The sequence below is a fragment of the Sus scrofa genome, chromosome 4, assembly GCF_000003025.6.
Source record: "Sus scrofa isolate TJ Tabasco breed Duroc chromosome 4, Sscrofa11.1, whole genome shotgun sequence".
In the NCBI taxonomy this organism is placed as follows: Eukaryota; Metazoa; Chordata; class Mammalia; order Artiodactyla; family Suidae; genus Sus; species Sus scrofa.
In genome coordinates, this window is record NC_010446.5 from 19159400 (window position 1) to 19180137 (window position 20738).

The 20738-nt window shown below is 40.4% G+C and overlaps 2 protein-coding genes across 8 annotated transcripts in view; one reads left to right on the forward strand and one right to left on the reverse strand.

Moving 5' to 3' along the window:
* Nucleotides 1-20732, reverse strand: part of DEPTOR (DEP domain containing MTOR interacting protein) — a 210623-nt gene extending 189891 nt beyond the window's left edge. For 5 of the 6 annotated variants that reach the window (XM_021090558.1, XM_021090554.1, XM_021090553.1 and 2 more), the window contains exons 1-3: nt 20576-20732; nt 20136-20185; nt 1896-2304 (exon numbers count right to left, since the gene is read on the reverse strand). The gene's annotated coding sequence lies outside the window, so the exon portion shown is untranslated. The remainder of the gene's footprint in view (nt 1-1895; nt 2305-20135; nt 20186-20575) is intronic. The other variant, XM_021090555.1, reaches the window with a different exon arrangement.
* On the forward strand, nt 1664-20603 carry DSCC1 (DNA replication and sister chromatid cohesion 1). 2 transcript variants are annotated; one of them, XM_021090559.1, is made up of 9 exons: nt 1664-2100; nt 4332-4500; nt 6812-6946; nt 9941-10031; nt 12125-12263; nt 12636-12688; nt 12899-13053; nt 15680-15828; nt 19060-20603. In XM_021090559.1, the coding sequence occupies exons 1-9, from the start codon at nt 1922-1924 to the stop codon at nt 19166-19168; spliced, it is 1179 nt and encodes a 392-aa protein (XP_020946218.1). In that variant the 5' UTR covers nt 1664-1921; the 3' UTR covers nt 19169-20603. The 2 variants fall into 2 exon arrangements, with proteins under 2 accessions (XP_020946218.1, XP_020946219.1); XM_021090560.1 differs by lacking the exon at nt 19060-20603 and adding an exon at nt 18523-19040 and having other exon boundaries at nt 1825-2100.

Genomic DNA, 20738 nt, shown 5'->3' on the forward strand with positions numbered 1-20738 from the left:
TATTTACTTTTTTTTTTTTTCCTTTCCAGCTGCATATGGAAGTTCCTGGGCTAGTGGTTGAATGGAGCTGAGGTCCACTCCACAGCCACAGCAATACGGATCCAAGCTGCATCTGTGACCTACACTGCAGCTTAAGACAACCACCAGATACTTAATGCACCCAGGAACACGATGCCAGGGATCAAACTCACAACCTCACAGAGACAGTGTCGGGTCCTTAAGCGGCTGAGCCAAAATGGGAACTTAAATTTAAATTAACTAAAATTAAATAAAAATTAAAATTCCTCACTCACAGTATCTACATCCCAAGTCATCAAAAGCCTCATGAGGCTTAGGAGCTACCAAACTGGACTGAACAGATACAGAACATTTCCAACACTGGTGTTCCCGTCCTGGCGCAGAGGAAACGAATCTGACTAGGAACCATGAGGTTGTGGGTTCGATCCCTGGCATCGCTCAGTGGGTTAAGGATCTGGTGTTGCCACGAGCTGTGGTGTAGGTTGCAGAGGCGGCTCGGATCCCTTGTTGCTGTTGCTGTGGTGTCGGACGGCAGCTGTAGCTCCAATTAGACCTCCAGCCTGGGAACCTCCATATGCCACAGGTGTGGCCCTGAAAAGATGAAAAAGAAAAAAGAACATTTCCAGCATCTTAGAAAGTTCTATCAGACAGTGCTCATCAAGAGAATGAATAGGTACGAACTGGGCAAAGAAAGGAGAGAATGTGATAGGCAAACAGAGCCACAAGTGGCAGAAAGCAAAAATCTTGGAGGAGGCCCTTGTGTCTGATACTAGAAAGAAGGCTTGAAGAGGAAGAGGGGGAGACAGAATGGGATACAGACCTTCCACATCGCTAAAGAAAAAAATCCAACAAACACAAAGGCAGTGAAAGAAAATAAGAAGCAACAAAATACAAGAGTGTTCAATACACAAAAAATTTGGCAGAGAAGCAGTCAAATATATCAGATCTAAATCTGCATACTGTGTGCCTGAGCTTGTGTAGATCTGCTCCAGGAAAAATGATCTTGTCTTGATATACAAGTCACTTCAGAGCACTTTACACATCCTATAGTGTGAGTTTGTCTCCCCAGGAGGCAGCAGAGCCTTCCCAGCCCCAGGAAGCTACTTTCCTCTTGACAAGGGTCTCAGCCCCTCAGCTGCTACTCCCCACCGCCGGCCCCCGCCACAAGCTAGGTACTCAACGAATGGATGGATCTAGTCCAAGCCTTAGACTCCCACATATGATGGATGGTTCCCAGACTCAAAGAAGTAAGACGCTGTCTATTCCACAAGGTCCTCGTTTCCGGTCCAAGGTGTTTACACAAACCCGGCTGGAAGTTTTTAGAGACCTAATAGACCAGCCTGGAATCAGACTTTACTACCTCCTGGCTGTGCCGCCAGGGGCAAGGAGCTTGCTTCCTCATTTTGCAAAAAGGAATTTAAAAGCGTCCCCTTCACAGAGTTGTGGTGAAGGAGTCAGGAAATGGTGCACGCAAAATGCTTATCACAAGGCCGCCACCGGTGGAAGATGAGACAGTTTTAATGGCGTGGAGATGGAGATAATATTGGCGGGAAACAGGATGGGGAGGAGCGCAGCGGAAGGGGCGGGTGAGGGTTCCACGTGGAGCACCGCGGGGTCTACGCTCAGCTCTCGCCCGCTTCCGCCGAGGCCCCCGGCAGAAGCCGCCTTTCCTCCCAGCAACAGTCGATGCTCTGCCGATGGTGACCCGGTGTCGGAAGGCCCGAGTACCCTGAAGCTTTCGGACCTGCCGGGGGAACGCCCCCGCGGCGCGCCCCGCCCCGGAAACCCGCCCCCAGCTGCCTTGGCGCACTTTTAAAACAGACTCCATTCTACTTGTTTCTCTGGGTCAGAGTCCTGCGGGGTCTAGGTTCTCTTACCCTGAGCTGGCGGCCCCTGCACAACGATGAAGAGGACCCGCGACGAGGTGGACGCGACGCTGCAGATCGCCAAGGTGAACACGGCCGAGCTGCTGCCCACGGTGCACTGCTTGGGCTTCGGCCCTGGGGCCAGCGCCGCCGCCGGCGACTACTGCCTGCTCCAGCTGGAGCCTGCACTGTGCCAGCAGCTGGAGGCGGGACGCAGGTGAGCCGGATCCGGGTCTGCCGCGTATTCAGCCTGGTGCCAGCCACCTCATTTTCCTGCGGGGAAACTGGGCCGGAGAGATGCATTGATTTGACGGGGGCCTCACAGCAGGCCGGTGGCTTGATTCCCAGCTCGCCGCCTTTTCCCGAGGAGTCCAAGCACTGCGGGGATAAACAGGACTGCTTCAGCTGGTCTTGTTGGCCTCTGTCAGGGGAAACAAATCAGGAAGTAGAACCTCAGGGAAGATTTGGGGATGTTAACTGTGAGGCCAGGGACTCAAAGAACACCTTGCCATTCCACCTTAAAGTGCAGTGGTAGTATCTAATATTTATAGGGTTCTTCTTGCCTTCTACTTATATTTATTTTACTCAGAAAGTAGATACGACTGTGGGGGAATGAATTTAAAGCCATTTGTATAGCCTCGTAATTGTGGAAGGCCCTCAAGAAACAGACTTGCTGGGGGGCACTCAGTAGGAATGTGAAGCTGTTTCTAATTCTAGGCCAGCTACACAGTTGCGGCAAGACCTTGGGTTAAAAAACATAGAGGAGGAGTCCCTGTGCGGTCCCTGAAAATGAGGAGTTGTAGTCTCTGGTTTAATTCTCTTCTGCACTGTCTTTCCTCCAGCACCTGCATGTTATCAGGGAGTATGTTCTCTTGTAGGATCCTTTAAGTTGAATCCTTTAGGCTGTCTTTCAGTTTTCCCACTGTACCCATCTAACAGTATTATAGTTAACTGGCCAGTATTCAGATGCTAGCAGTAAAGTATCTTTGAGGGAACGGAAGGAGAACATCATTCAGCGGGGCTTTATTCCAGCTGAGTTGGCAGGGATTTGAGAAAGGACTTCGGGTGTGAGGACCTTCTTTGTCCAGCTGCAGTTAATCTGGCTGGCAGAAACTAGAAGGGTTTGAAAACGTGTGTTTTAAATTTTTTTTTTTTCCAGGGGAAAGGGGTAGTTGTTTTAAACAAAATATTTGAAAGTGGGGATAGTGTAATGTAGAAATAAATGTTAAGAGTAGGCACTTGGGACTATTAAACATTTTAGGACCAGGAAACTAAACAAGAGAGGAAATTAAATGAAAGCTTATTTCAAAAAAATACATATATTTACAGTCTCCTGTTTCAGGTTTTTAGCTTTTACTTAAATGAATTGGGCTAGGAGGATTAAATATTTTATGGACAAAGAGAACTGCTTGAATCAACTCCTTTTTCATTAATCTCAATCACCTTTATTATTTATAATTAGTTTTTCTTCCACCACCTTTTTCTTTTCTTTTTTTTTTTTCTGCACCCAGGGCATATGGAAATTCCTGGTCCAGGGATTGAATCTGAGTAGCAGCTGTGACATACACATGGTTGCAGTCACAGCTGTAGCATGCCTGATCACTTAATCCACTGCACCAGGCTGGGGATCAAATCTGCACTGCCACAGACACAATGCTGGATCCTTAACCCACTGCGCCAGAGAAGGAACTACTACCACATCTTGCTCATTTTTATCCTCCCCTCTTCCTCCTTCTGCCTTTTTTTTCCCCACTAGTGACCCTGTATTAGAGACATCATTCAGTAGAGTTTGTAAACATACCACTTTCATATTTTTCATTGCAGCCTTCTTTTCTCATAGTCCCTTTTTTTTTTTTTTTTTTTTGCAGTGTAGATGATTAGGCCAGGATGTGCTCCTTTGATTGTTAGGGGATCTCGGGACAAAACAAGAAGGACCAGTTTTGAGTGGGTACTAGGACCAGCGGCATGATCACCTGGGAGCTTGTTAGTCATGCAGACTCCTTGGTCCTATCCCAGACCTACTGAGTCCAGATCTGCTTTTTAACAAGATTCCCTAACGTGCCTACACATTAGTTTGAGAAGTATTGCTTTAGCATATTTTAGAAAATGGTGACATCTTGACTGAAGCTACTGAATGCTTTGCCTTGTGCTCTTCCTAGCAATTTGCACAAAGATGCCATATGGTGACATTTGGCCTCTTGGCATCTTTGGATCTTTTTTGCCTGTTATTTTTCCTTAGTGAGGCCACCTGGTGCTCCTGGGTCTCAATTGGCCCAGTCTTTGCTCTGGGGAGCCCATCACTGGGGGGGCTGTGAGAGCAGGGGCCAGACACAGCCTTAAGACTTAGTTTTAAATTCTAGAAGCCTAGAGGATTTTGGAACTGTTTATAATCAAGATGTCCATTGTTGTCTCAATAAACCAAATATTTTCTTTTCCCATTTCCTGCAGTCTTGTGATTCGTGGTGATAAGGATGAACAGGCAGTGCTGTGCAGTAAAGACAAAACGTATGACTTGAAAATAGCAGACACTTCCAATATGTTGCTTTTTCTTCCTGACTGTAAAACTCCAGACCAGCTGAAGATGGAAGAAACCCACTGTAACATTATTCACTCCGAGGTACTGTCTTCTGTTTCTGGATTTATTTAAGTAGAAAAATAACAACACATGTGCTAATCTTTAATTAAAAACTTGAGGTATGAAGTGTACAATCACGATCTGAAAAGTTTGCTAACGAAATTTGAAATTTCCCGGCATTATATTTGTTTGTGGTCTTGTAAAACTGTCTTTATTTTCTCAGTCTATCTTTAAAGTCCCAGATAACTTGACCATTTTCTGTAACAGAAAATTGGCTATCAGGTGAGTCATTTTAAACATTTTATCTATTTTTAGTAAGTTCTGCTGTGAATAGCCTTTGAAAGGAAATTCCCTCAAACCATAACTAGCTCATTAGATGAGGGAGAGAAATGAAGAAATTGGTTGTTGAGGGAAGTGTTTCTCACCTTTGACACTGGTTTAGTTCGTAACTATCCACAGCCTTGTATAACAAATTCTTAATTATTTCGGAGACTACTGGTGGCAGATACCAAACAGAAGTCACCATTCTGGCTAGATTATTAAATGTATACGATTATAGTACAGCTCTTAATCCTATTAGAGTAACTTTAAGCCAGCTACTTAGTAAAAACAGAATTGGAATAGCAATAAGGGAAAATACTGGGACATTTCAGGGATTCATATGATGTGGCTAAAACAGACAAACTGCCAGTAAATACCAAATTTTGGTTTTTGTAGGCATCTTCCATTGTAATTAACTAGAAATACTGACAAATCATCCTTTTGTAAAACACATTATTTTCTGGTCATGTACCTGTTTTGTAGGTATTTTGGGCAGGGTGTAAAAACATCTGTGAGTACCTTTGAGTTCTTGTTATGGGAATTCTGTGTTCTGAGACTTAGTGAAACTTAATAAAGTTCTACTAACCAGTTTTAATCTGTGATTGTACTTTAGATGCCTAAAAAAGCTATGTAAGGAATACACAAGAGCAAAGCAGCCTGGCCTTGATATATTGGTAGTGGATACCCAGTCACAGGAGATAGACAATGGGGGGGATCTATGGCAAATTAGAGCACACAAGCCCCAAGTCGGTGGGTGGGTACTTCTTGGCCTGTGGGAAAGAGGGCTCAACATTCCAGATCTTCTGATTTCTCTTGTCCAAGTAAACTTTAAAAATTTAGATTTTAGGGGCACATCTCCTTATTCTTCAATGTTGGCAACTAATTAAAACTCTATACTAAACTTCCCTTCTTCCCAAGACAAAAGCACACACCAACATCTATTCATTGGATATAGCCAGCAGGCTTCCCATTTGTGAACTATGCATGAAATCAATCTTTGTGTTTTGGTCCTTAAGCTTTTCTTAGATTCAGCAGCATCTCCATCAGGCTCTGGGCCTCTTGTCTTGTTGGTCAAGGCTTATACTAGTTTTAGAGTAGATGCATCCTCAGACCTTTCATGTTCGGGTTGGAAGGCACCCCAGGGACAAACCATTTCAACCCTTTCCCCTTCTTTCATGAGCACCTACTAAGTGCCAGACATTTCACAAATCCTGGGGATACAGAGAGGGATAACGGATATTTATTTAGCTATCATTTAGCCATTATGACCTGGATTTCTTTGAGTGATTGGCCTCTCACTGTTTCACAAGTCCAAAGAGGAATTGGTTGCAATTCTAAAGAGTGGGAAGTTCTTGCATCGATTAGAAGTTTCTCTTAACATCTGCTTAACTTTGGCATCATGAACAACACAGAACAATTATACCTCCTCTTCCCTTTAACATCCCTTCACTATGTGAAGACTGTGCTAATGTTTCTGTTTTTCAGCATGAAGATATTTTTTCTCTGTTGTTCCTATTTGGTTTGCAGAATTGTCACATCCTGGTCATTCTTTTCTGGGCATATTCCAGTTCCCAGAGTGCACTTGGGACATGGAGCTCAATTATCTCTTCTTAGTATGTTGACAGGGTCTTTTTTTTTTTTTTGGCCACACCCACAGCATATAGAAAGTCCCAGGCCAGGAGTTGAATTGGTGCTGTAGCCGCCTGCCTATGCCACAGCCACAGCCACACCAGATCCTTAACCCACTGAGCGAGGCCAGAGATCCAACCTGCATCCTCATGGATACTAGTCGGGTTCGTTACCACTGAGCCACGACAGGAACTCTGACAGTGTCATCTTCGATTTTGAAAAGTGTTTCTTGAACATACCTATTCATTGCTTGAGATGGTTGGATGGGCACCTTCTCAATAGAAGGGAGAATTCCTTGACTCTGTTTTCTTGCTTCTTCAGGAAGGCAGATGGGTTGGTTGAAACTTTGTAGCAAGTTTTATTCTTAGAATGGTCCCTAACATGTTATATTTTTAATTTCTAGATCTTTGGTTTTTCTAATAATTACTGGGAATTAAGAAGATGTAGACCTAAATTAAAGAAGTTAAAGAAACTTCTGATGGAAAATACCTATGAAGGACCTGATAGTCAAAAAGAAAAGGATTCAAATCGATCAAAAGTAAGACTATTATTTTCATCTTTTAATTCATCTCTTTGGAATTTTAGCAATAGAGCTATAAATAGAGACAGGTAATGGTGACATTCTTTCTAAAGTTTATGACAATTTTGAACATACCCAAAAACAGAAGGACCCCCAAATATTCATCACTCTGTTGAACATTAATATTTCATCAGTCTCACTTCTGTCCCTCTGCTGCTTTCCACTTTTTTTTTTTTCCTTTGGAGTATTTTAAGCAAGTCCTAGACATCATGGTGACATTTACGTAGCTGAAAGCTTCTCATGTTCCTAATTATGAGATAATAGTTTTTTAGAAGTTAGAATAATTTTTATTTAATTGAAAATTATAATTAGGGGCTCTTGAGAAAAGGCATTATGAAAATGGAAAGCATTCTTATTCTAATGTCAGGATTGACTAACTCCTGGAAATATGGAAAAATATTTATAAACCAAGTAAAAAAAATTTAAGTTTTAAATGTAATTCAAAATTATAGAACTCTATTTTGAAGACCACATTTGTATTAGAAGTTTGAACTTTCTTCTTTGTAACAGCTTTATTGAGAGATTTCTATAACAAGCAATTCACTCATTTTAAAGTGAATTAAGAAAATTCCCACTGTGGCAAGTGGCTAGTGTTGTCTCTGCAGCAGTGCAGGTTCAGTCCCCAGCCTGGCCAGTGGGTTAAGGATCAGGCATTGCCGCAGCTGTTGTATAGGTCACAGTTGCAGCTCGGATTCAATCCCTGGCTTGGGAACTTCCACATGCTGTAAGTGTGGCCAAAATAAAGTGAATTAAATTTAATTCAGTATTATTAGTACATTTATGGAGCTGTGCAATCATCACAATGAAGTTTAGAATATTTTCATCACCTCAAAAGAAACACTGTTACCTTCCAATCCTACCTTTTCCTCCCTCCCTCTCCCATCTCAGCCCTGGGCTGCTACTAATCTACTTTCTGTCTCTATTGATTTGCCACTTCTGGATGTTTTATGTGAACAGAATCAGTAAGTGACCTTTTCTGACTGGCTTCTTTGACTTGGTGTGCCTTTTTCATGGTTTATATTCATCTTGTACTATGTTATCAGTAGTTTGTTCCTTTTTGTTGTTGAATAATGCCCCAGTTTATGAATATATTATGTTCATCTATTCCATAGTGGGATATTTGCGTAGTTTCTACTTTTTGATTATTATTCATCATTGGGATATTTGAGTAGTTTCTACTTTTTATTATTCATCATTTGATTATTATGAATAACATTGCTGTGAACATTCATGTATAAGTTTCTAGTAGACCTATGTTTTTATTTCTGTTGGGTATATACCTGAGTGAAGTTGATGGGTCATGTGGTTACTCTGTATAACCATTTGAGGAACTGCCAGACTGTTTTCCAAAGTGGCTGCACTATTTTACATTTCCATTTTATGAGGGTTCTAACTTCTTTGCATCCTGGACAACAATTTTTACTGTCTTTTCTATATCCTCCCTAATGGGTTTGAAGTGGTATCACTGGGTTTTGATGTGTATTTCCCTAATGACATGATGTTGAGCATCTTTTCATATGCTTTTTGACTATTTCTGTATCTTTGGAGAATGTCCATACAGAAACTCCTTTGCCTGATTTTTAATTGGGTTATTTGTCCTTTACTAACTTGTAGGAGTCTCTCCCCCCGCCCCCCGCCTTGGCCACATCCACAGCATGCAGATGTTCATGGGCCAGGGATCAAACCCGTACAACAGCAGTGACCCAAGCTGCTTCAGTGACAACTGCTAGATCCTTAACTCACTGAGTCACAAGAGAACTCCAGGAGTGTTCTTTATATAGTCTAAATATAAGTTCTTTGTCAGCTATATGATATGCAAATATTTCCTCCTGTTTTGTGGGTTTTTTTTCACTTTCTTTTTTTTTTAAATTGTAAAAATGGACAGAGCATAACATTTATCATTTTAAGCATTTTTACCTGCACAGTTCTGTGGCATTACATAAGTCCACACTGTTCTGCAACCATCACTATCATCCATCTACAGAAAATTTTCACCTTCCCAAGCTGAAACTCTATATGCGTCAAACACCTAACTCCCCAGTTTTCCCTGCCTCTCACTTTCTGGCAACCACTGTTCTTTCTGTCTCTGTGAATGTGCCTATGTCAAATATACCATATAAGTGGAATCATATAATATTTGTCCTTTTGTGTTGGTGATGTTTGAAATGAGTTTTTTAATTACTCAATGAATTTTATTATATTTATAGTTGTACAACAATCATCACAACCAAATTTTATAGCATTTCCATCCCAAACCCTCAGTGCATCCCCCCACCCCCCAACTTGTCTCATTTGGAAACCGTAAGTTTTACAAAGTCTGTGAATCAGTATCTGTTCTGTAAATAAATTGTGTCCTTTTTTTAGATTCCACATGCAAGTGATAGCATTTGATATTGGTGTCTTATTGTCTGACTGACTTCACTTAGCATGATAGTTTCTACGTCCATCCATGTTGCTGCAAATGCCATTATTTCTTTCCTTTTAATGGCTGAGTAATATTCCATTGTGTATATGTACCACATCTTATTTATCCACTCCTCTTTTGATGGACATTTAGGCTATTCCCATGTCTTGGCTATTGAAAATAGTGCTACAGTGAACATTGGAGTACATGTGTCTTTTCAAGTCATGGTTTTCTCTGGATAGATGCCCAGGAGCGGGAAGAGTTTTCACTTTGATGAAATCCACATTATTTATCTTTTGTTGATTATGTTTTTAGTATCATCTAAAACCATTGCCAAATCCAACATCATAAAGATGTACCCTTTTCTTCTAAGATATCCACTGAATTTTTGTAGTAATCATTACACATTAACAAAAGAAAGTTAGGATACCTATAAAAATTGCTTTAATCTATTCCTATATATTTTCCCAAATTCAGTAAGTCTAAAAAAAAAATTCTTTGCAGGCCTTAAAATATGTTTTTTTTGTTTTGTTTTTTTCTTTTTTCAGTATACGACTGAAGATTTGCTTGATCAAATTCAGGCAAGTGAGGAAGAAATAATGGCCCAATTACAAGTTCTAAATGCCTGTGAGATTGGAGGTAGCATTACTTATTATTCATAATGATGGAAATTGGGTGTCAAATGAGAAGTTTTTAGACATCTTCACCTGTTTATTGCTGTTGCCTGCTATTTATTTAATCTTTCTTAGGGCTCGGAGATGATGATATTTGTATTACGGGTGTGGGGTAGAAACTACCTGTGATCACGTTTACAGGAGGAGGTCAGTCTCCGACCAGTGACTTTACGCCTCATGGGCCTATTTCTTTGTACTGAATGCTAATAGAAGAATCATATTAGATCAGGGAAAGGTCTTAAGATATGAGGTAGTCTAATCTCCTCATGGTTTTTAATCAGTGAGGAAACTAAGGCCTAGGAAAGGAAATGGACTTGTCCAGGGTTCTACATTGAGTTAGTGATGAGGCCTAAAAGCCAGGTACTTGAACTTCTGCTTCAGCATTAACTCGATAACCTCATTGTACTTTCACATTGCTTAGAAGACTTTTCTTTTTGTGATGACTAAACGTACTTCTGAATGTGTGTTAGGTAGTTTGTATAGTAAACCTGTGTAAAAGTTGTATTTTTTGGCTTCAGAGGTTGAAGGAGAAGCCCCATTAATATCTTCTTCAGTGTTATGACCAGCTTCCAGTGGTAAACTGGAAGCTTTCCCCCCACCTCACATCTAGGCGTGCTGTAATACTGGAGTAGATGTTTGTGTGCATTTTTTCAGCCCTCTTAAGCTTGCCCAGGGAAGCAGCTTGATTCTGCCACCCATGTGTTAGGAAGGAGAAAATGGCATGGTTTGGGGGATGCACTGTTTCTTGGATGCTCACAGTCTTCCAAGCTGGATTCGCTTTTGTGAGGCCATAACTCTCAAAGGTGATGAATTCTGTTGAATAAAGCAGCTGCGTGTGATTTTAAAAATAACTGGACGCTTTTAGTTCTTTGTTATGGTTCCTGGAGACACATTTGGTCCTAATTGTGGTTGCTTGCTGCTAGTTACTATGGTATATGGGTACCATAAATGTTAAGGTTAAAAAACAAAAACAAAACAAACCCAAACCAGTGTATTTGATGCAGTCCTCTGCATTATTCACTAACTGCATGAAAATGGATAACATTTTGGTGTGTGTGGGTGGGGTGGCACATAGGTTTTTTTCCTAGCTTTCTCAGTTTTACATAACACATTCCATTTTTTAACATTGCCTTGATTTTTTCCGAATAGGAACATTCTCCCTTGGAAATGGTGGGTGTGTGCTGAACTTGTTTCTCCAGGAGTTGTGGTAGTGCCTTTGGTTATGAGAGGGCATTTCACAATCTCTCACAGGAATAGGGTAACATATCTTGATGCTAGCCTTTCTCTTTGCCACGGTCCACATCATACCTCTGAGTCTGTTATCTCTTGAATGAACTAGACTTCTTTTTCTCCCCCCTTCATTTTTAGGGCCGCATTTGCAGCATATGGAACTTCCCACGGTAGGGGTTGAATCGGAACTGGCAGCTGCCAGTCTATGTCACAGCCACAGCTGCACCAGATCCAAGCCATGTCGGTGACTGACACCATAGCTCATGGCAATCCTGGATCCTTTAACCCACTGAGCAAGGCCAGGGATTGAATCTGCACCCTCATGGATATTAGTTGGGTTCTTAACCTGCTGAGCCCTGATGGGAACTCCAGAGCTAGACTTGTTTATGAGCATGGGAAGACCTCTCCAAAAGAGCTGAGATGGGGCTTGTAACCACAGCAATGCCTCCACAGCAAAGATCACTGTTTGGTTCAACCTACGACCTTTATCTCATTTGTAAGACATTCTAATGAAATGACTATACCAGCCACAGGTTTCCATGTTTCCATTTAGGATGACAAGATTATTGTGAGATAACTAAATATTAAAGCACATGGAGAAAAAAAGTATTAGTCATATGTCAAGTACTCTAAAAACCAACAAATCTCCCTTAAGACACAATTTGTAATAAGAAAAGCATAAAAAGAAGCACTGTTTTATCAAGAAAGCTAAGACTTTCCATGACTTTCTTGCAATAGGCAAGAGTATGCAGCTACTTTATCAAATCTATCAGCCAATCCATTTTTTTAAAAATGTTCTTTGAGAAATATAACTTCTGGAATTTGTAGGTTATTGGAGGATTCTTGAATTTGATTATGAGATGAAACTTCTGAATCATGTTACTCAGCTCGTGGATTCCGAATCTTGGTCTTTCAGTAAAGTTCCTTTGAATACATGCCTTCAGGAACTTGGACCATTGGAGCCAGAGTAAGTATTTTAATCAATGTCCCTCCAGGTTTCCTTAAAGGGGAAAAAATTATTTTCCAAGATTGAACTAAACCTAGGTCATAGACTATATTTTAATATCTTGTAGAAATCTAAAAAATATACAACCGAGAAGGAGTTGCGAATTTTGGTCACTGGGGGTGAATAAATGTGTATCTTTTTTTTTCTGCCATCAAAAATACTTAGCATGGGGCCTGGAATATAGTAGCTTTCCAGTATATTTCACTTCCTAATGCAAAGTTCTGCTGGGCAACCAAAATCTTTTAGTATTTCAAATTTATATCTTAGTTTCTGGTTAGCAACGTTAAAAATATAATTCATAAAAATGTGAAGAAAGTGTTTAAAATTTTTCAGGGAAATGATCGAACACTGTCTCAACTGTTATGGAAAGAAATATTTAGATGAAGGTAAGACTGGAAAATATCTTAATGGGTATTTTAACTCCTGTGTTAAAATGGGTATACCTTTTTTAAGTATCTTCCTATTAAAAATAACTCCATGGGGTGGTGGGAGATGAGTTGCGTATAAGTCCTGTGAAATGGTGCTGAAGACAAGGAAACAGTAGTGTAATTAATTGTCAGAAGCCAATGTGAAACTGTCTGATACCTTTTCCTTAGGTGAAGTTTATTTTGAATTGAGTGCAGATAAAATATGCAGAGCCACAGCACAAATGCTACTTCAGAATGCAGTGAAATTCAATCTCGCTGAGTTTCAAGAAGTGTGGCAACAGAGTGTTCCGGAAGGAATGATAACTAGGCTTGATCAGCTTAAGGTAAGGTAGTGATGGTGACTGCCTCCATAACTCACTAGGTTACTAGGTGAAATGAAACCTGTATTAGAACTGAATTTGGAGCTAATTTACTTTCCTTGCTGCCCGTTAGAGCGCTCTACATTCAATCCATCACAAAATCCTTAAACAAAAATAAAACCCAACCAAAAAAAATCCCACTTTATTGAAGTGTAATTTATACATCATAGTTCACCCTTCTGAAAAGGACTGGTATTAAATTTAATGAGCTACCAGCCAGCACAATCTAGTTTTAGAACATTTCTATCACCTCAGTGAGATCACTCCGGCCCATTTATAGGTAATCCTGGTTCCCACCTGGTGTATCTTATTTCATCCCATTTATTTCCATTTTTACCAGCATCATGTTAGCTGTCTGGCTCTAAAGCAATAGCATCCCTAAGCAGGCCTTCAGTATTTTTAACTTTGCCCACCTCCAATCCATCCTGGTACTACTAGAATGACCTTTTAAAAATGCCAGTTAGATGAGATGAACATCTTGCTTAAATCACTGTAATGGTTTCCCATCACATTTAAGATATAAAATCAAGCGTTTCATGAAACAATATAAAATATATAAAATCTTGGCCTATAAAGCCCTTCATAATCTTCCCCGTAGCTTCATCTCTTTCTCCTTTCTCTCTTCCCTGCATACCAGCCTTCTTTCAGGTTCTTAAGATCATCAAGCTGTCTCCTACCTTAGGATCTAACAAGGCTTTGGTTCTAGAATAAACATCTCAGTTTCACCTGGCTATCTCTCCTACTCATCTTTTAGTCATTTCATCAAGAAGGCCTTCCTTCACTCTAAAAAAAATGTATTTGCTCAATATTGTCAGAATTTCTTTTTGTGCTTAGGCACCATGCTAGATGCTGAGGAGAAAACATCACACAAGGTGCCACCTAGGTCCTCAGCCTGGGGAAAGGCCGTGGGGGTGCACATTACATGTAAATATCTCTTGCAACAATGTGGAGCCATCTGTGCCTTGGGAAAAGCATACATAAGATATCATGGGAGCAGCTGAAGGGGCTTATCCATTGGACTGGTCCATCAGGGATGAGTTTCTGAAGGAAACTGCTAAATTTGAGAGGATGACCTATTACTCTATAGATGGAAGGGCAGAGACGAGAATCCAGGAGCATATGTTCTAAGGTGTGGAGGATAAAAATTGGGACAGATAGTAGGGATACACAACTGGAGTGAAGAGGACTGGTGAGTTGGTGAAGGACACTGTGGACTATGCTAAGGAATGTCAGCTCTCACCTAGAAAGCTCTTTGGGGCCATTCAGCAACGTCGGTTAGAAGAGTTACCTGATGAGTTCTGCCTTTTGGAAAGAACACCGTGACAGAATGAGGCTGGATGGATAGATGGATGGAAGGTTGGCTCAATCATGCAAAAGAACTGTCCAGCTTTCAACACTTAAATACTCCTAAGAGAATATTCCAGAATACTGGCCAAAGAAATCCTGCTGTATAGCACTGGGAACTATATCTAGTCACTTACAATGGAGCATGATAATGTGAGAAAAAGGAATATTTATGTGTATGTGTGACTGGGTCACCTTGCTGTACAGAAGAAAATTGACAGAACACTGTAAACCAGCTATAATGGGAAAATAAAAATTATTAAATAAAAAGAAAATAAAGAATACTGGCTAAAGAAATGGGTAATCAGAAAGGAATAGAGAAATGCTGAAGCCCTAAACTCAGGGATTTGGGGACCACTAACCCTAACCCTAGTGGTTTGACTAATGGAATCTAGGATGATGCCTAGGTTTCCTGGTTTCCTAGGATTAATAAGACTAGAGCAGGTCTGGGTAACACACACAGTAAGTTCATATATAGGTTCAGACATAGAGGTCTGGTGTTTTCGAAATGGATTTGAGTTGAAGATACAAATATTACAGTCATTAGCAACTAAGTGGTTGTTCAAGTTCCAGGTTTAGAAGAGGTTACCAAGGACAGTGACAGCAAAACTAGAGGAATGGGATAGGAGGCCCTGTGAACTATAACATAAAGTTAGGAGTAAACAGTGATGCAGATTTAAAGATTTGTTAGCAATACTAACAAAATAAGCAGGGTGAGCAAGATGAACCTAAGCAAAGGGTCCACTGGATTTGGCACTGACAGGTCTTCAGTGACCTCTAGGGCCAGATCCTTCTCTACAAACTGGTGGTAGTAACAGCAAGGTTATAGAAGGGACAGTAAGTCACAGCTTAGAGGACTCTTTTTACAAAAGTTTCTGGGGAGTTTCTTTTTTAATTTTTTTGTTGATTTACAGTGTTCTGCCAATTTCTGGTGTACAGCAAAGTGACCCAGTTATACATACATATATATACACATACACATTCTTTTCCTCATGTCATCTTTATCATGTTCTATCACAAGTGACTAGCTATAGTTCCCTGTGCTGTACGCAGGACCTGATTGCTTATTCATTCTAAATGTAATAGTTCGCATCTGCTAACCCTAACTTCCCAGTCCATCCCACTCCCTCCCCCTGTATGAGTTTCATGGGGCTTATATTTTAGATACCTTGGGCTAAGTTAAATGCAAGATAAAAGAATGAGCCTTTTTGACTTGAACTGTCCTTTGTCTTCTCATTTCTTACAGGGTTTAGCCCTGGTGGATAGACACTCAAGACCAGAAATCATATTTTTGCTGAAAGTAGATGATTTACCTGAAGAAAATCAGGAACGTTTTAATAGTCTATTCTCTCTGAGGGAGAAGTGGACAGAAGAAGATATTGCTCCATATATTCAGTAAGTAATTCATTACAAAGGAATTTTGAGGTGGTTTTTTTTTTTTTTTTTTTTTTCCTGGCCACGTCTGTGGCATATGGAAGTTCCTGGACCAGGAAACAAACCTGCACCACAGCAGTGACAACACTGGATCCTTAACCTGCTGCATCACAAGGGAACTACAAATGGATCTTGAGGGCTGTTCTTTTTATAATGGGTGACATAGGGTGTTAGACTATTAGAACTTTTTTTTTTTTTTTTTTTTTTAAGTATTCCTAAAGACACTGCTTCCTTCCAGACTTTAGTGGCTGTCCTCTCTTATCATTCTCTACAACTGCTGCTCCTGGAGGTGGGGTATGTGTCATCTCTCTTCCTTACTGTTTTTAGAATCACTTAACCTGCTCTTCTGCCTGCAGAGCTGCAGCTCTTACAGGGACAGTCAACTATATACCCACAGTCAAGCATCCTTCTCTCAGGGCCACCTTCTTTCTTTTCCACTGCCTTACCTTAACGTTTTGGTAGAAACCGGACTATAGAAGAACAAGTCAGCCCTACTTGCAGGACCAACCTCACACCCGCTAACAAACACTTCTGTGTCTCATACCTGGCGTGGATTCCAGGATCAGTCTTTCTAACTCTTACTGTTCACACTGTACTCCTTTGGTTCCATCTCTGTGTCTTGACATACCTCTTTGACAAGAATCTATAAAGATTAAACCCAACCTTCTGCTTCCGCTCTACCTACATGGGGGCACCTGAAATTTCCTGGAGAAAAATAACACAGTAGGGCTTGGCATTCTCACTGAAGTACTTAAGAGGTACTCAGCAGGGCCTCTGGCAAGGGACCATTTCCTCATGAAGCTTCCCTACTGTTGCAACGCACTTTACATCTCCTTTTTTCATACCAGCAATACTCCCTGTTTCTCAGCTCATGACCTTGTATCTTGAGAAAACAGAGGCAGACAAAAGACAAGAACTACCTTCTTCTCCACGGCCCAGTATTCCAGCCGCCTCGTGTCTGCACACACTTCCTTTGCTGTCCCTCCTATGTAATGAATGAACTGTCCCTGCTCATAAGGCCAATCCTCCTTCTGTACTACATCTATCCCCTTTGTCCTTGTCCTGTAGTTGTCCCTTCCCCCACTGTGTTATCAGTGTCTCCCTACTGACTGGATCATTCCCAGCAATGTATGATGTTCTGTGGCATTGCTCATCTTAAAAACAATCTAAGGAACCCCATGTCCTCTGTCCTCCTTCATAAGAAGTCTCAAAAGTTTTTGTACTCGCTCTCTGCTTGTCTCTCATTCTTTCCTTAACCCAATGGCATCCATCTTTCTCCATTCAGTGGTCAATTGTCTGTCTTTGTTTACTTGGCCTCCTAACACTGTCTGATACAGTAGACCACATCCAACTTAAAACACTAGTTTTCTTCCTTCTCCCTCAAGCCAGCACTGCCTTTTCCATCTCTTGCTAATGTCTCCCTGTTCTTCCCAATTAAATGTTGGAGCGCTCTAGCATTCTGTCTTTGGCTACTCTCTCCATTTTATATATTTTCTTTTGGTGCCCTCACATAGGCCTGAATTTCATTTTAATGTCTTTTCTTTTTTTTTTTTTTTTTTTTTTTTTGTCTTTTTGTCTTTTCTAGGGCCGCTCCCACAGCATATGGAGGTTCTCAGGCTAGGGGTCTAATCGGAGCTGTAGCCACCAGCCTACGCCAGAGCCACAGCAACGTGGGATCCAAGCCGCATCTGTGACCTACACCACAGCTCATGGCAACGCCGGATCGTTAACCCACTGAGCAAGGCCAGGGACCCAACCTGCAACCTCATGGTTTCTAGTTAACCACTGTGCCACGACGGGAACTCCCGTAATGTCTTTTCACTTTATCTTCATACTTCACCTTTTCCCTGAGCTCGAGATTCTTCCATCTAGCTACTTAACATTTCTACTTGGAGGAAGTTCCATTTGTGGCTCAGTGGTTAAGGAACCTGACTCGAATCCATGAGGACTCGGGTTTGATACTTGGCCTCACTCAGTGGGTTAAGGATCCAGCGTTGCCGTGAGCTGTCGTGTAGGTGGCAGACATGGCTTGGATCCTGCATTGCTGTGGCTGTGGTGTAGGCCAGCAGCTGTTGCTCCAATTAGACCCCTAGCCTGGGAACCTCCATAAGCCATGAGTGCAGACCTAAAAAGCCAAAAAACATTTCTACTTGGATATCTAATAGGAATTTCAAACCTAACATGCTCACAATGGAACTGCTGATTCCTCCTTGTCTTAACCCCATCTTCCTCATCTCAGTTAACAGCACTGCCATTAATAATACAGTTACTCAATCAAAAGGTCTAGAAATCCTTGTCTTTTTTTTTTTTCCTTACCCCTGGGTTCAAACATGAACAGATCCTGATAGATCAACTCTACCTGCCTCTGAATTGATCTCCCTGCTTCTTTTTTCGCTCCCTTCTCTTCCCCCTTTTAAGCTTTTGGAGAATTTTAAGCCTTCAAAAGTGACAATATAAGGAATCCTCCATGTACTCACTACCTACCTTCCATAATCATCAACTCATTGCTTTCATTACTCAAAACTTGGATCACATTATGCTTTTCTGTGAAATAAAATCCTCCCACTGGCTTCCCATTATACTTTAAATTAAATTACAGTTCCCTCTCATGCTCTTCAAGGCCTTATTTGATCTTGCCCTTGCCTCCTTCTCTAGGTCTCTCCTCCCATATCTTCCCTTCGCTCATGGTATTCCAGTTAATCTTCTCTTTGAGGTACAGAAGAGGAGGCTAAAGTTCAGGTAGGGTAGGTTCCCTAGATGAGCTCACACAGGTCGCCTGGTATCTATGTTCTCTGAGTTTAGGCCTCACTGTGTCATTGTTTGTATTTCTAATTTGGAGGCTGTGTGATATGATGGGAAAAATGCAGACTTTGAAGTCATAGAGAGCTGGCTACAAATCTTGGCTCCATCCTTTATCATCTTAGCCTCAGTTTCTTCATATCTAACACAGAGTTAAATAATTATATCATTCATACTCTTACCATGAAGGCTGAAGATAGTACATACATGTATCTAGTTTAATTTATGGCTTAGTTATCTCTCCCTAGTGTGTTTTTCCCACAAACACACTTATGTTTGTTGGAAAGATGGATGTAGGTGAGACAGAGATAAATAACTAGTATTGTGAATGTTGTGTTCTGTTCCCTAGAATATTTATGATGTTCATATTTTTTTTTTTATTGTTCCCCACAGAGATTTGTGTGGAGAGAAGCAAACCATTGGTTCATTACTCACTAAATATTCTCGATCTTCAATGCAAAATGGTGTTAAAGTTTATAACTCAAGAAGACCCATTTCTTAAAAAGAACAAGGCTTTTCTTTGGGACTAAAGTTGCTGGTTATATGAAAAAGATATGTTTTTTATGTATTTATATTCCAGACTTTAAAAAATGTAGTGCTCGAGGCATTTTTCTTCTCATCTTAAGCATTTTGAAACTATTGCTCTCCTTTTTTCTTAAATGTAATAGGATATTTTGTATCTTTCCAATTGTTTATATTTTGTATACAGTGTAAACCAGGATAAAAGAAAATTATTTCCTATATTTAGTATATCTCAGTCTGTATGGGTTTATTTATTAGAATGATAATTTTGCTTTTTTATATTTAAAATTGCATTTCTCTAAGATTTGGCATTCTAATTAATAATAAATTTAAAAGTTTTCAAAGAACTGAGTAGTAACAGTTTCCTAGAAGAGAATTATTCACTTAAATATCATTTCTCAAGAGAGTTCCCCTCTACTTTTAACCTTCCACCAAAACAGGAAGTCACATGATGCTATCAGTTATCTAAATTAGTTGTTTGTATTGATGAAATTGGCTTGACAATTGCTCCTGTTCACCTGGCTGATGTAGATGTGCTCTTTGGGAGGAAAGTTTGTATACTACCTTTCTGCTTCTTTTTCTCTCATTCTTTCCTTAACCCAATGACATCTCTTTAATCCAGTTGGAGAAAAAGCATCTATCTCTCTAAATATTCTTCATCTTCCATGCAAAATGGTATTAAAGTTTATAATTCAAGAAGACCCAGTTAAAAAAAATTATTTGAGTATAGTTGCCTTATAAGAAGACACATTTTAATACTAATCTATGTAAAAAATACTAACTGTAGTTTATAATCTTATAATAAAGGATACTCACACAGGTAATACTCACTAAAAAACTACAAGTAATTCTTAGCTGGTTCTGGAATGCCTGATAAAGTTCCTTTACATCTTTATTTTCCTAGTATGTTTTCATTTAGACCAAAATTCAAATTAATTTTAATTTACCTAATGAACTTGTTCCCAGGACAGCTGGAAGGGGTAGACCAGGGTTTAATCTGTTCCACAAGTTTAAAAAAAAATGTTGAGGAGTTATCCACAACTAGCTAAAATTTAACTGTTATTGGAACTTAACAGCTGTACAAACATGAAATGCAAATACGATGGCTTCAAAATATTTGTCCGTTCAAAAAATTCTTCTGCATCTATATAATCCACTTGTTTTTTTAATAAATGCTGAGGCAGCAGTGCCTAGTAAACACTCTGGAATTTGAGTTAAGACTACTTGGTCTAATCAAGTATTTTACAGCTTAAATTACGGAGGCCCAGGAGTTAACAGTGTCTGTTCACACAGCAAACCACAGGCACATCTCTCCTCCTGGTTTCCTATCCCCCTCCCACCCCAACCCTGCCCCGGTTATTAGCTCCCAGCCCGACTCTTCACAAACCTTGTCCCCATACTTTACAGTACGCTTATGCTACGTCTTTTGTCTTATAAAATTCAGTGTTTCCTCCTTTCCTTCCTGCTCTTCTTCCCCCCGCCCCCACCAAATCTCTGACTCGCTTTTTTCAACAGTTTTCACCCACAGTTAACTCACGGAAATGGAAACA

What these genes read in the sequence shown, in the direction of transcription:
- DSCC1 (XM_021090559.1), top strand. Translation starts at nt 1,922, where the DNA reads ATGAAGAGGACCCGCGACGAGGTGGACGCGACGCTGCAGATCGCCAAG. An exon ending in CTTGGACCATTGGAGCCAGA is followed by an intron (nt 12,264 to 12,635) that starts GTAAGTATTTTA and finishes AAAATTTTTCAG; the next exon opens with GGAAATGATCGAACACTGTC. An exon ending in AAAGAAATATTTAGATGAAG is followed by an intron (nt 12,689 to 12,898) that starts GTAAGACTGGAA and finishes CCTTTTCCTTAG; the next exon opens with GTGAAGTTTATTTTGAATTG.